At 34.9% G+C, this 15705-nt stretch overlaps 1 protein-coding gene across 24 annotated transcripts in view; it reads left to right on the top strand.

The window, feature by feature from the left end:
* The window catches only part of TJP1 (tight junction protein 1), a 250703-nt gene that overhangs the window by 194159 nt on the left and 40839 nt on the right, over positions 1-15705 (top strand). For all 24 annotated transcript variants that reach the window (XM_072737097.1, XM_072737096.1, XM_072737094.1 and 21 more), the window contains 3 exons: positions 1076-1179; positions 1770-1938; positions 2771-2918. In XM_072737097.1, coding sequence (XP_072593198.1) covers positions 1076-1179; positions 1770-1938; positions 2771-2918 — 421 coding nt within the window. The remainder of the gene's footprint in view (positions 1-1075; positions 1180-1769; positions 1939-2770; positions 2919-15705) is intronic.

Raw genomic sequence — 15705 nt, 5'->3', positions numbered from 1 at the left:
TTTTTGCTTCTTAGTTCTCAGTCCCTGCTGCCCTACTGTTACAGCTTCAGCGAACCTGCCAAGTCTTTATACATATTGATGCATTTGTTTTTAACCATTGTGTCTCTACCCACCCACCCCCAATCTCACATACACATGCATACACGTACCCTCATCCTTCTAGTTGAGTAGTGTTTCCACTTCAGTATTTCTTCTTCAGGGAGGCCTCCTCTGATTCCACACTGGACACGGAACCCTGTATTGCCTCGTCTCATGTTTATATTTGCCCCTGCTGTGTGTGTGAGTTGTTGAAGTGCAGGGACTACCTCTCATTTGCTGCTATTTATCCATAGTGCCTGGTGCATAGTTAATACTTACCTAAGGAAACACTTGGAGTAATTGAATATATGAGGATTATTTTGAGGTCATTTCTGTATTGGTCATTTTTCAGCTTTTCATCTTAAATAAGGAAAGGCTTGTCATCTATTGATATTTTTCTGTGATATAACAACCATTTCTTAAAGTACATATACTTGACTGCCTAGATCTCCTAAAAAGTCATTTTATTTTTTTACCCTATTTTTCCCACTTGTGAGCACTCTTTGTGTATTTGCCTTAAGTTAAGCTGCAACTTTGATACAATTTTTAGAAGCTTGAGTTAGACCTGCTACCCATCCCATATTAAAAACAAAAAACCACGTCTTGGGTTTTTCTTCTTTAATGCAGAAAGGCACAGTTCTTTTCTCTCTCCTGACAGACCCAGGGAGCAGTGCTTTTCCTCTTGATGTCACGTTGTCATCATTGTTCTAATATACAAATAGACAAAATTCTATAGTTTTGCAGGTCCCTGGACAGTTTTCTCTCCCAGTGCCTTCTTCAACTCTAACCATTTCCTCACCCACAGATTCCTTTGCTTTCACATTGACATGCACACTTTTTTTGATGATTAGAGGAAATGGCATTTTTGCAGGGTAACCAAGAATAATTACTTGTTATTGATTGTACTTCAAAAAATGTGATTATTTTTTATATTTTTAAAACTCCATTTAAGTGTCATAGCATTCTACACTAAAGATATTTAAATATATTATTTCAGAATATGGTCTTCGATTGGCCAGCCATATATTTGTAAAGGAAATTTCACAAGATAGTTTGGCAGCAAGAGATGGCAATATTCAAGAAGGCGATGTTGTATTAAAGGTATAGTCCTATTCTTACCTTTTAATGAACTGAAATAGAAAACAAATTCTAGTGTAACTATACAGCTTTCTCATGTTCAAAACAATTTTACCAAAAAATTAAAAATCACTGGGGCACTGGATGGTTTGCCATTTATAATGGACAAAAATGGTTTGTCCATTATTACATGTCAACACTGATGTTTTTCTTTAGGCATGGAGTCATCCTCAGCGAACTAATCACTACAAATCAATAGCATTCCCTGGTAGGAGCTACTTTGTAGGTAGTATGTCTAGTCTTATACAATAAGTGGTTTTGATAACTGCTCTAAGTATTATTGAAATGTTTGTTAGTTTGCTTGTAAGTCATAGAAAGTGACAGGCTTTTGGAGATAGGCTTGGGGATACTAATTTGGGTTTTCTGACAAAGCAACAATATGGTAAAGATTTTATTATTTCAGTAAAAAAGACTACTTTGAAATACAGGAAGGTGTAAAGGGAATATTTTGGTTCTTAAAGCAAGCTGAGGAGTAATTTAAATATTCCTGTTTCATAACATTAATATTTGTAATTTTGTCATTTACGTTCAACCTAGTTTCTTTTCTGTTGCAGATAAATGGTACTGTGACAGAAAATATGTCACTGACAGATGCAAAGACTTTGATAGAAAGATCTAAAGGCAAGTTAAAAATGGTAGTTCAAAGGGATGAACGGGCTACCCTATTGAATGTCCCTGATCTTTCTGACAGTATCCACTCTGCTAATGCTTCTGAGAGAGATGGTAAGTATAATTCTGTTTAGAAAGTCCCTTTAGTTTCCTAATTAAAGTAGTAGGAAGGTTTGATATGTTTGAGTGAAATCACTTTCTACAAACCAGATACCATCAAAATCTAAGAATTTTATATATATATATATATATATATATATATATATATATATATATATGGTGGAGGATTTACTTTTAATTACAATTTTTTCTAGTTTTATTGAGAAAAAAATTGACATACATCAGTGTGGAAGTTTAAGGTACATAGCATGATGGTTCGATTCCCATATATTGTGATGTGAAATGATTACCATAGTATGTTGGTTAATGTCCATGATCTTCTCCTATAGATAAAAAGAAAAAAGTTCTCCTTGTGATAAGAATTCTTAGGATCTAGTCTCTTACAGTACTGTTAACTATAGTCATCGTGTTGTATATTACATCCCTGGTATTTTGTAACTGAAAGTTTGCACCTTCCTCTAATTCTCCTTCCTTTTCCCCTCCCTGGGCCCTTCCTGGTAACCACAAATCTGGTATCTTTTTCTGTGAGTTTGGTGGTTGTGTGGGGTTTTATTTTTTGCGGTTGGTTGTTTTGTTTTTGTCTTTCTCTGACTTATTTCAATTAGCATATGCCTTTAAAGTCCATTGAGGTCCATCGATGTTGTCACTATTTTTTTTTTTTGTAGACAGCTCACCATCGTTTATCAGTGGTTGATGAAGTTAATGCTTAAATCAGCAATTTTATATGAAATTATATTTAGTAGCATATATACATTATCATTGGAATACCTTACATTTTACTCTAGTCATTTCATGGGAAAATAAATAGCACCCTGTTACTTAACAGATATTTCAGAAATTCAGTCACTGGCATCAGATCATTCTGGTCGATCACATGATAGACCTCCCCGCCACAGCCGGTCACGGTCACCTGACCAACGATCAGAGCCTTCTGATCATTCCAGACACTCTCCACAGCAGCCCAGCAGTGGCAGGTAAATTCTACTCTATTGTTAATATAGTATGTGCTTGATACATAATATTGGTTACAAATAAAACTAGAAGATAGATTTTGTTTTGGTTATCAAGTTTAGGTCAGGGTTTGTGTGTGTGTATGTGTGTGTGTTTCTGTTGGTTTTTTTTTTTTTTTTAATCAATTTAGGGATTATCTAAAAAACAGGTCAGTGAAACTTCTTAAAGAGCAAAAAAGTAAGTATCTTAGATACGCAAGCTACATAGCTTCTTGTCACTACGGTGTAGCACAGAAGTATAACTGTAGACGGTATGAGAACAGGCAGAGAGTGGTATTCCAATGAAACTTTTTATAAAAACAGTTGGCCTTAAGCTGCAGTTTGCTGATCCACTGCATTAGAAGATGCTACCCAGTTTATAGAGTCTGTTGCTTGGGAAAGTTAACTATTCTATCAATACTTTCCTAGACAGTGTTACCTGGACTTTGTTTTCCCTTTTAAAAATACACTTTATGGTATTTATGCCAAAGATTCTGGTATACTAGTAGTATATGATTTACGTGAGTTTATATGATCTTTGGGGTTGCAAATACTTTTGAGAAACTGAAACCTATGACCCTTATCCCTAGGAAAGTACACATGTACATATACATGTATCATTTTACAACAAATTTGTGGACACCCTGAGGGCTCTAGGCCACCAATTGATCTATGATTTTTAACAATAATCCATATGGAGATCTTGAGGAGGCACTTGAAAATTTAAGCAGAACAGTTTAGGATTAGAGATGGTGATTTGATTTATTTGCTGGGGGTGTTAGCTCAAGCCATATAAGTTGCTAAATTTGCTAAGAAAAACAAACGTGGAGAGGCCAAGAACTGGACCGTGGGAAATACATTCTGTGAGGAAGCAAGGAAGACGTAAGCAGAAAAAGGAGGAGTATCTAGCCAGAAGAAAGCTTTTTAAAAGATGTTAAAAGCCAGCTGGTTTTAGATATTTTTGAAGCTGATTCTTTATAAATTTCAAATATTTAGATTTATAAATTATATTAACTCTGATCTTTATTTTAAGATTGTAATGATTTTTTAAAAAGGTATATTAATGTTACATGCCATCCTGGTTTATCTTATAACTGATTATTATTTTTAACTGCTGCAAGTTAATATATTAGTTCTTAAAATTTTCCTGACACAGCAGGGATGTTACCTGGAAAAGGACTGCTACCACAACACATACACAGTGGTATAACTAACACCCTTGGGTGATTCATGGGAGCAGCTATAATTTTAACACATTTCTCTCACCTACAAATGGTACTGGTATCAAACAATTTGGACATGATATCTTAAAAAAAAAAAATCATCCAGATATTGGCCATTAGTTTTTATTGTGAGCAAATTTGAAATCTTAGAAAGTTTTTTTGATGTCCTTTTTTTCTTTCCCTACTTAGATTTCATTTACACTTGGCATCTGTAACTTACAAGTTGCGGGGGTTTTTTGTTTTGTTTTGTTTTTTAAGAAAAGATTTTTTTTATATTACATTTGGGGTGTTTTAATTGGGAACCTCAGGTATTCTCATGGGTAGCGCCAGTTATCATGAGATCTTTTAAAAATACAGAATTCTGGACCCTGTTCTTAGGTAGAGGAATACTGTTTTTTTTTATTGTTGTTGTTTTTAAATTCCTGGTGTCATTCTCTTCCGTGCACCACCAGATTTAGGAACTTTTGGTTAGAACATGTAGCATATACTAAAGAAAAAATAATGCTTCGACTACAGAAGACCCAAAGTACTAAGATTATTTCCAAATTTTTGTGCTGAGAATTTAATTCCTGAGTACTCTGAGACCTGCCCATAGGCAAGATATACAGAGTACCAGTTCTTAAAGGTTTTGTTTCTTCCCCTAAAGTTCATGTTAAAAGTAACTATGGAGTTGTAGAGATTATCTTGTTTTTAGAAATAATTTAGATGTTCTTTGAGAGTAAAATCCTAGTATTAAAAAACACCATGGGTCCTACACAGCATTCCATCATCAATACAACCTACTTAATTCTTCTACATGACGTTCTTTTCTGAGAGAGTAAATGTTACATGGACAGACCTCTTGAAAAAAACATATGAGCCTGTTAATTCATTATAACTAGGTGAGCAACATATCCTCACTGTTTTCTAGAACAGGGGTTGGCAGACTACAACGTATGGACCAAATAAGCCTGTTGCCTGATTTTGCAAATAAAGTTTTATTGGAACCCATCCTGTAATGGTGTATTTGAGTGATTGCAACAGAATATATATGGTCACAGAGCCACATCAGGAAAATGTTAGCCAGTTCCTGGTCGAGAATGCTAAAATAATCTGTTTTTAAAATAAAAAACAGGTATGCCTGGGTGGCTCAATAGTCTGCCTTCAGCCCAGGGTGTAATCCCGGAGTCCTGCATCAGGGTCCCTGCATGGAGCCTGTTTCTCCTCCCTCTACCTGTGTCTCTGCTTTTCTCTCTCTCTGTGTGTGTGTCTCTGGTGAATAAATAAATAAAATATATTTTTAAAAAACCTAAAAAACAATACATGTATAGAGATAATTATTACAGTGATTTTCTTATGTCTGATACTTGTTGCCAGGTTTGTATTGTATTTTATTCAGGGTGTTTCAAGCCCACTTTGGGCCAAGACTTGTGCTCTAGGAGCTAGGGATACTGAGGGAGTCTAAAGCTGGTGGCACTGCTTCATGATGATTACCAAGTAGCTTTCACTGAGAAGATTCTTCACTGATTGCACTGTGATCCCTGCATATCTAGAGAGTATTTGATTTGCAGGCTATGTTCTAAACTTTTGCTTAGTTACAGTTTACTCTCCCTACTACTTAGCATTTAATTTAACATATCTGTTTTATGGCTTCTCCCCCTAGAGTGACAGCATATGTTTACCTTTTTTATTCTGTCCTATAAACTGTTATATAAAGGTGACTGTTATGCTACTGATTATCATAGGCAGGTGCAAAGAAAAAATTCTATTGCAGTGAAAGCTCAGATGGAACTCAGATGAATTTGGATTATAAAAATTATGCTTTGTATTACTTATACTCAGTTATTCCATAAACTGACAAAGTTTACTTAAGGCCTAAGTTGTTGTCTGAAGTCATTAAGGAATGGATATTAACAAATAGAAAAGGTTTAATTTATATTTAGCATATATGTTTAATAAAAATGGTTGCTTTTGAAGTACTTGAAAGCAATGTTTTAAGAAGATTGAAACTTTGTAAAATTTTTAAATATTCTCTTTACTCATTGTTTCTCCTGAGAGAGGATGCTTCTACTAAATTCTTAAGTTAGTGTTATCAGTATTGATGTAGTTTATGATATAACAAATGCATAATAGTAAAATTAAATTTTACAAATGAGAAATATCTAGACTAAATCCAACTAGTCTAGAAATATCTAGACTAAATCCAACAGTTGAGCCCATTTAAGCTGATATATTTGAGATCAAACCTTTTACCTATATGGTCCACTTTTTACTATCAGTATTTTACTATACAAGATTGAATTTAGCTCATGATCTTGTTCTCCAAGAGTACTAGATAAATCCCAATACCTATGCATATAGGGCGTATTATGTATCTGCTTAAATGGCTTAGAGAAGTCTTGGCTTTTAGATTAAAGAACATTTTTTTAATTTGCACGCTTTACATTTTCTTTTACCTTCCATAATTGTTTTCTTAGGTATTAGAGAACCAAATATTCTTTAATTCTACTATATGTAGTTTCTGTCAGATACTGCTTGAACCAAATATTCTTTAATTCTACTATATGTAGTTTCTGTCAGATACTGCTTGGTTCTTGCTGGAACTTTGCCAATAGGCTAAAAATTTGAGATGTTTATATGTATCAGTTGTACATTTCTTTTTATTATTTTAAAATGTGTGGGGTCCCTGAGTGGCTCAGTGGTTTGACGTCTGCCTTCGGCCCAGGGCATAATCCTGGAGTCCCACATCGAGCTCCCTGCATGGGGCCTGCTTCTCCCTCTGCCTGTGTCTCTGCCTCTCTCTCTCTCTCTCTCTCTCTCTCTCTCTCCCTCTCCCTCTCCCTCTTTCTCTGTCTCTGTCTCTCTCTCTCTGTCTCTCTCAAATAAATAAATAAATAAATAAATAGAAGTGCCTATCTTCTGACTGATGAATTTCAAATTTTGTTTTCTGATTTTGGTTTTAGTTCTTTATCTTAAAAATAGTTTTATTACTTCCAATTTAATAGATAGATGCCTTATTCAGAACAAGATTTACATGTGATAATGTTGGTAATTAATTTGGTGTAGGTATATACTGCTACATTTTCTTTTTTCATGCTATGAAGTCCCTCAGGTTGTTTGTTTTTGGTTTCTTCTTCATCTGTGAAAGAAAGAGCCAGGTAAAAAATAATTTTTGAAGTGTCTCAATGGAATCATTAATGGATTAATGAATTCTTCCCCATGGCTCATATGTCTTATAGTCAGACTAAGGCAGTAGGTGGTGAGTTGATGCAGCACAGTGAAGGTTCAATATAAACCAGTTCAATATAAACCAGTTATATTGACAGTATCCTGCTAATCCTTTTTTTTTTTTTTTTTTTTTAAGATTTTATTTATTCATTCATGGGAGATAGAGAGGCAGAGGGAGAAGAAGGCTCCACATAGGGAGCCGGACATGGGACTCCATCCCGGGACTCCAGGATCATGTGCTGGGCTTAAGGTGGCGCTAAACCGCTAAGCCACCCGGGCTGCCCTATCCTGCTAATTCTTACTAAATATTTATTGATGTCATATATGTGTTATACATCACGTCCTGAACAATCTAGGCAAGATTCCTGCTGTCATAGAACTTTGAGGCTTATATCCAGGTGAAGAAAACAGGTACATTTGAAATATGCAAAAGTAATTTCCTTTAGTGATAAGTAGTATAAAGAAAATCAGGGTAGTATGATAGTGAAGGCCAAGGGGACAATATTAGATAACCTGATCAGAGAAGAAGGCTCCTCTAGAGTGACTTCTTGAAATGAGTAAGAAAGAACTCTCTAGGTGAAGATAATTACAGAATAAGATCTAGCATGCACCGTTTCTCAACTTGTTGAAATAACAGCAAGATAACCTATGTAGCAGCATCACAAGAGCAAAGGAGAGAGTGATTGGAGTTCTAAGAAATATTTTCTTCTGTTTTGGAAAAAATTGTTTCTTTAGGAAAAATGTGGAAGTTGTTTTTGTTTTTGTTTTTGTTTTTGTTTTTTTAAGTTGTTTATTGGGACACCCGGGTGGCTCAGCAGTTGACTGTCTGCTTTTGGCTCAGGGTATGATCCTGGAGTCCCGGATCGAGTCCCACATCAGGCTCCCTACATGGAGCCTACTTCTCCCTCTGCCTGTGTCTTTGCCTCTCTCTCTCTCTCTCTCTCTCTCTCTCTCTCTCATGAATAAATAAATAAAATCTTTGGGGGAAAAAAGTTGTTTATTACTTTAATTGGGATTTTTTTGTTGTTGTTAGATTCTTTGTCTAACATTTCAAAAGGAGTAGAATATTAATGACCCATCCTGAACTTTTGTTACTTAGATGAGAGCCAACTTGTTTTCAGTCCTTGGTAATTTTAGGTTACCAGGTTAAAATTCTAAGCTGAGGCTTTGTTTTTGATATGCTTTCTAAGGAGCCAGGCTGAGGGAACACTGTAGTTGGTGCACTTCTCTACTAATTAACTTGAAACCCAAGTGTAATAATATGTGTGTTCATCGAGTGCTATCAGCCTTAACTTCTAAGGGAGGACTATGGATCTAATGGCAGAAAAACAAACAAATATTCTACTTTATAGCCACAATTTAAACAGTAAAAGTATGAATTTTATTTAATTCATTAGCTTTCATACAGGTACAATAGAAAACATAAAATATGATATTTAAAAATGGACTACCCACTTGGTAACGTGTTAAGAATAGTAAATGTATGAAAACTCTTATTTCCAGATTTAAATAACATAGAACAGTCTTCTCTTGTCTTTTTGAGAACCTTTTAAAAAACGAGGGGAGTGTTGCAACATTGGTCTCTTGTAAAATCAACCAAACATACCACTCAGTCAAAAGGTTGTTTTACTCTAGGGGTGCCTGGGTGGATCATTCCATTGAGCATCTGACTCTTGGTTTTAGCTTGGATCATGATTTCAGGGTCACAGAATGGATCCCTGAGTCTGGCTCTGTGCTCAGTGGGGAATTGGGTTCTCTCTCTTTCCTCCTCTGTTTCTCCCCTACTCACATATGTGTTCTCTCTCTGTCTCTGTCTCTGTCTCTCAAATCTTTAAAAAAAAAATTGATTTTCCTCCAGGTATTAAACTAAGTACCTAGTAATCATTGCACCACCAATGAAGGCTTAAGTATGCTATCCTCAAATTAAAAAAAGTCTTCCTCAGTGCTTCTCATTATTGAAAATTATGCATTCCTACAAAAATCATAGTTTGAACAAGAGATCTGTTTTCCTTCTAAATCAGATGGACTAGGTTAGTCATCACTATCATAAATAAGCATGTGAGATGAGAAGCTCTGTACAAAATGATAAACTTCATAAAAGTTTGTATCTGTGTTATTGCCTGAAAGACATTTGCCAAAATGAGCAGTCTAAGATACTCAAATTTTTTCAAAAGCATACACACACACGTGTGTGTATTTCTAGAAAGTAGGTTACAGTGTGTAAAGAATAAACTTAAACTGTAGGAATTTAGCTTGTAAATTCGCAAAATAAGTACAGTTATTCCTTGCCTTCTCAGCATACCACACTTCACTTCTGTGTCCACATACCAGCTTAGTATCTTTGCATGTCTGCCTTTGTCATCCCTAGAATTTTGTTTGTGCCATGCAGAGATTGTTAATTTTTTTTATTGCTATTAAGGAGGAACTACAATGTATAAATATCTTTGTTTCCATATAAGATTTAGAAGATGTAGCAGTGGTTGCAACATTCCTTATTTATTTATTTAAGATTTTATTTATTTATTCATGAGAGAGACAGAGGCAAAGACACATGCAGAGGGAAAAGCAGGCTCCCTATGGGTAGCCTGATGTGGGACTCAGTCCCAGGACCCCAGGGTCACGACCTGAGCCAAAGGCAGATGCTCAGCCACTGAGCCAGGTGCTCTGGTCGTAACATTCTAAATAGCCAGATTTGAGTGTGCCTTTAGTTTTTCTTTCTCATATTTTCTAGCTCTCCCGGCTGAACTCTCCTGTTGGTGGAGTATGGTTAAGCTAATTCCTAAACATATCTTTATTATTCATTATGCTGTGATAGCCCAATAATCTTTAAAGGAATTAGTATCTAGTTTTTGGTTGCATCCTAGGTTCTGTAGATCTTGCCTCCCTTTATGCAGTAAATGAGTTTCTGAAAAGAAAGTATAAATCTGTTTTTTAGGATAAGACATTTGGTATGTAATTAGGAATTTGAAGTTGGTTTTATAAAAGAATGTTTTACTGGAGTGAATGTTCAGCCTCAAGTTTATTTTCTGTATTAAGGACATTTTTAAAATAAGGCATGACCGACCAGTCACTTGAGAAGGTGTTTGGGAGCCAGAAGCATGAGAGAATGCTTCATAAATGGGCAGTCTGGCATGTTTTGTCAGACAAGGTCCAGTCAAGACAGGAAGGTGAGTGCGGAGTGAGCCTAGCACGTTTAATGTAAAGAGATTAAATTTAACAGAATTGGAGTAACAAAGATTTCGCTAGTAAGAAGTAAAGGGAACTCTAAAGAATATAAGGAGCAGCCACTCCCCCTGGTGCTGAGAGGGGATGCCAAAGGAAGAGGCTCCCCCACCTAGCTAGGGCTCAGAGCCAGCCTTGTTGGACTTTTCCAATCCCCATGGCTCACTGAATGGCAGAGAATTCAGCTGTGGTGTGTCGCCAGAAGAAATATTTCCTCTAAAGTGCTTAGTAGGGGATCCCTGAGTGGCTCAGCCATTTGGCGCCTGCCTTTGGCCCAGGGCGCAATCCTGGAGTCCCGGGATCGAGTCCTGCATCGGGCTCCTGGCATGGAGCCTGCTTGTCCCTCTGCCTGTGTCTCTGTCTCTGTCTCTATCATAAATAAGTAAGTAAGTAAGTAAGTAAGTAAGTAAGTAAAAAAAATAATAAAGTGCTTAGTAAAGGAGTTTCCTGGACAAGCGTCTTGTTGGAGACCTTGTACTACAAAACTGTCGTAGGGAGTCACCAGGGAAAACTGCTAACTGCCTGTAGTGTGCTGCAGGGGCCTGCTGAGGGAGCATACACCAGAACTCAGAGACTCCCTGACCAAGCTGCCTGCCCTCTGCATATAGGCCCAGAAACACTCATGATTTTAATTACACCTAAAGTTTGTCACTTAAAACAATTTGTTACTCCTTACTGATCTGATGAGTGTATGTTTATGTTGCTGTTACCCAATTTACACAGTTGATTGGATAAGACTTAAAGAAGGCTGTTTACAATGAGTTCATTTATGTGAATTGTAAAAACTCTGCAGAGACTTTTTACCCCTTCTTTAACAGCTGTCTTCAACAGAGTTTTTAACCAGATGAGAGTTTTTTTAGGTAAATGGATCACTGCCATTAGCTTGACATATAAATGAAAAATCCGGAAAATAAACCCTGTCTTCTGCCCTCCAGGAGAAAAACAGATGACCTTAAGAGGATCTTGAGGTCCTTGAGAATGTCTGAAATGTCTGTCACCACTACTCAGAGCCAGAGTCTGTAGATAAACATGAGTCTTGACTCGGAATAGAAGTGGTTTTTGTATAAAAGTAAGCCTTCGTCTTACAGCAAAAATTACTTTTTGTTTGTTTGTTTGTTAAACTTAGATATTATTTCAGAGGCAGTCAAGTAGATCATGTACAGAAGAGTTGAGGAGAGTATGTTTTCTTTTCATTGTCATAGCCTCACCAGCTTTTTTCAATAAGTGCCACTGATTGTAGACTGATTTCCTATGTCCAAATTCAGTTGTTGTCTTGTAATAGACATAATGGTCACATTTGCTCTTAATGGAGTTAACTGTAGATCTATATTGCCCAACATCGTTGCTACCAGCCATCTGTGGCTACCGAGTGTTTGAAATGTGGCCAGTCCAAATTGAGATATATTTTAAGTGTGAAATAACACATTGAATTTTGATGACTGAGCACACCAAAAAAGATGTAAATTACCTCATTAATAATTTATAGTTTACTTAATGAAATAATATTTTGAATATAATAGGTTAAATAAAATGTATTCACTGATTTTTACCTCATTTCATTTAATACATATTCTAGAAAGTTTACAGTTACATAGATGACTTGCTTCATAATCCTTTATAACAGCACTGCTCCCAATTTACATGTATTTTTGAATAATGCCTCCATCTTTTGGTAGATAGCAGAAATGCACTAAAAAGAGCAGTGATACTCCAAATATTAGTTGTATGAAAAATTTCATAGAATGATATGAGTTCCATTTACCTGAAGTGTTAAGTCATAACAATTAAGAATGTTTGGCAATACAATACGAAAATTAACCAATGGTGAAAATACTAGCAGTTTTATGTGATGGAGCAGGAGCCGTATTACACAACAATTGACCCATTGGTTATCATTATGGAGGATGTTTACATTATTATATTGATTCTAAGTTACAAGATGGTAGTTATCATTAATGTCAGTCATTTTAAATCTAGAACGTTTAAGTTATAAGAAAGGAAATCAATTGCAAATATTTATCTTAAGATCTTTTTAAAGTTTGTTGCAGAGCAATAGATCTCTAGAACTATTAAAGTTATGCATTCTTTAATCTTATTCTCTTTCTTTGAAATGTTCATATTTATAATATGTCATTTGCAATTTTTAATGCAAAGAATGTAAGGAGATCTTCTATTTTGTACTGCCTTTTGTACTTGAGGTGCCTAGAACAGTTTGGGGATAAAGCTTAATTGTATTTATTTATTCTTGAGCTAATTGTACCTGAGATTATATTACATAAGCAATGGCTAAACACTTTATGTTTTTATGTTTTAAAAATAGTTCATTCTGGTTTGATTCAGAAAAAACTTCGGCTTTTAGTTCTTCCTAAAAGACTATTTTATATACATGCAGCTCATATTAATATTTATATAACTTAAAACAGGAGTACATTCCCATTGAATAGTTAAGTGAATATGAAAATAGAAACTACGAAAAGTACTTATGTTTTATCCTTTCAGGAGAGTAACGGAAGAAACTTTTTCTTGATAAGAGACTTGTGTGCATTAATCAAACCAAATTCTTTGTTTAAAGTTAGACTTAATTCCATTTAAAAACAATAAACATTATTTTGCAATGAACATTGTTTTAAAATATTTTAAAACATTTCAATCTTTACTCAGTAAGTAATGTATACGTATTTTTTGTTGTAAAAATTGAAATAGTAGAGATAAATCTATTCCACTTGGGTACAATTTTGTCTACTCTGGGGGTGGGGGGAACACTGGTGCCTGATTGGTTACACCCATCTAGCTCTTTCTCCATGTATGCATGTGCACGTACGTCTATTTGTAGAGCTATGGAGACCCCTCATCCTGTCACACCATATACATCCTGCAGTTTGTGCTTCACATTTTGTTTCAGTTGTTCTTGTGTTTCTACACATAGCTCCCTTTCATTGTAACTTATTTTAATGTTAATTTTTATTTTCAATTATAAAAGCAAGAGACGCTTATTAGAACAAGTAAAATAGGTCAATTCCACCTTACCCCATCTCCCACTCCTCTTGAATTAAGCCTTTCTCCATACTTACGCACATTTTTATTTGGCATCACATGTAGAGTTTGTGTGTGTTTTTAGTAACTGAAAAGGTTAGACTCTGCACATTTTTCAGCTAGCTAATTTTACTTAGTACAAGGTGAACATCCTTCTGGCAGTGGATTACCAGATTCATTTCTGTTGATCATTTTTCTGTTGTTCTTCATTTCATCAGTCAGTAGTAGCTCTTTTGGGGAGTGTGCTGCAAATATAATACTTTATAATATCTTTTCCTATGTAATTAAACATTTTTAAGAGTGAAATATATTCATCTTTATGGCTTCTGGATATTTATCTTATTTGGAGATATCGCCCCCAATGCAAGATTGTACAGATTCTCTCCAGGCATTTTATAGTTTCTGATACTCTTGTTGCTGGCATTTTTTTCCCTTTTCGTTTTCTTTTGATTATAGAGGACGTTGAGGAAAATCAGTTGATTTTTTTTTAAATGTAGTTATAATTTTCTTTATATAATTTTAGTATTCTTTATTCTCACTAAAATTCTCCCAGTATTTCAAGCATATTATCTTACGATTATACCATCTGAGTCTTCAAAATAGTGGTAAATAACTGTAGTATTGGCAAGTATCACTATGTTGTTACTGATATTAGTGTAAATACAGTCAGAACTTCCCTGTTTAATATGGTGTTAGCTCTTGGTTTTGAAAAATAGTCTCCTATATATTTTTGGTTTATTTGTGATTTTTATTAGGAATGGCTGTTGAATTTTTTTTTCACATGCCTGTTTGATATTTTTTTCTTATATTTGGGTGTAATAATGAATTATGTGAATAGCTTCCTAATGTTAAGCCAGCCATATACTTGTAAAATAACCCTGCTGTGCTCATTGTATAATAAATTTTTAATACATTACTGTATTCCTTTAGCTAGCATTTTATTTAGAATTTCTTCCTTCATTTATAGTTTAAAATATTTGTTTTCTCTGTTTGTTCTATCATTGTCAAAGTTTTTAGTGTTAAGGTACGTTAGCCTCAGATTGAATTGCTGTAGAGCGTTTGAAAACTTTTTGAAATACATGAGATTTTTATAATACTATTTCTATGTATTACTGTGTTTGGAATTTTCCATAACAAAAGGTTTGAAAGAAAATGCATTCTTGAACATGTATTTATTTCTCTAGGATAAGCCTAGAAATGGATAGGTTTTATTCATGTTTGCCTTTTTTGTTTCAGTAAGTAACTCCCATTTTGCCCTCAAGTAGTTTTGCTTATTTACACTTATTTTACCCTCCCTGTACGAGTGTCTGTTTCTCCATGTCCTTCCCTATGGTTGATGTTATCGTGTTAGAGTTCTCATGAATGATGAGGTAATTTGAAGTTATTTTATTGTGCGTTTTCCTATTTACCAGGGAGGGTGAACATATTTCCTGTTTATTGTTACTTGTATATTTTTGGTGAATTGAATTGTCTCTTCCTAATACTCATTTTTCTCTTTGAGTTGTCTCTTTTAAACTCTTTTATAGTTCCCTATATGCTCTCAATATCAAATTCTTGTATGTGTTGTTAAGCCAACATATAAATTGGTCAATATATAAATATTAAGGTATTAAACTCACTATATATGTTAGGTCAAATTATATGAAATTGCTCATATTCAGCTGTTTGACCTAAAAAACTCCATTTTATTTGGTTTAACCAAAAGCAGTATAGATTTTTTTAATTGCTTGCATGTTTTGTAAATTTTTATGGAATCACTGTTGGCGTATGAGGGATTTTGGGCCTTGAGTCTTGCTTTATTAGCCCTCTTTTTTTTTTTTTTTTCTTAAGATTTTGTTTATTTATGCATGAGAGACGTGGGGAGAGAGAAAAAGTCAGAGACACAGGCAGAGGGAGAAGCAGGCTCCATGCAGAGAGCCTGATGTGAGACTCAATCCCAGGTCTCCAGGATCACTCCCTGTCCTGAAGGCGGTACGAAACTGCTAGCCACCCAGGCTGCCCAATAGTCCTCTATTTTTGCTGATACAAATTTTTAAAAAATATATTACGATTTGGACTTAATTCCATCTGAAATTGTTTTTTGTCAT

This window comes from Vulpes vulpes, chromosome 14 (genome assembly GCF_048418805.1).
Source record: "Vulpes vulpes isolate BD-2025 chromosome 14, VulVul3, whole genome shotgun sequence".
In the NCBI taxonomy this organism is placed as follows: domain Eukaryota; kingdom Metazoa; phylum Chordata; class Mammalia; order Carnivora; family Canidae; genus Vulpes; species Vulpes vulpes.
This window is presented reverse-complemented; position numbering and strand designations above follow the sequence as displayed.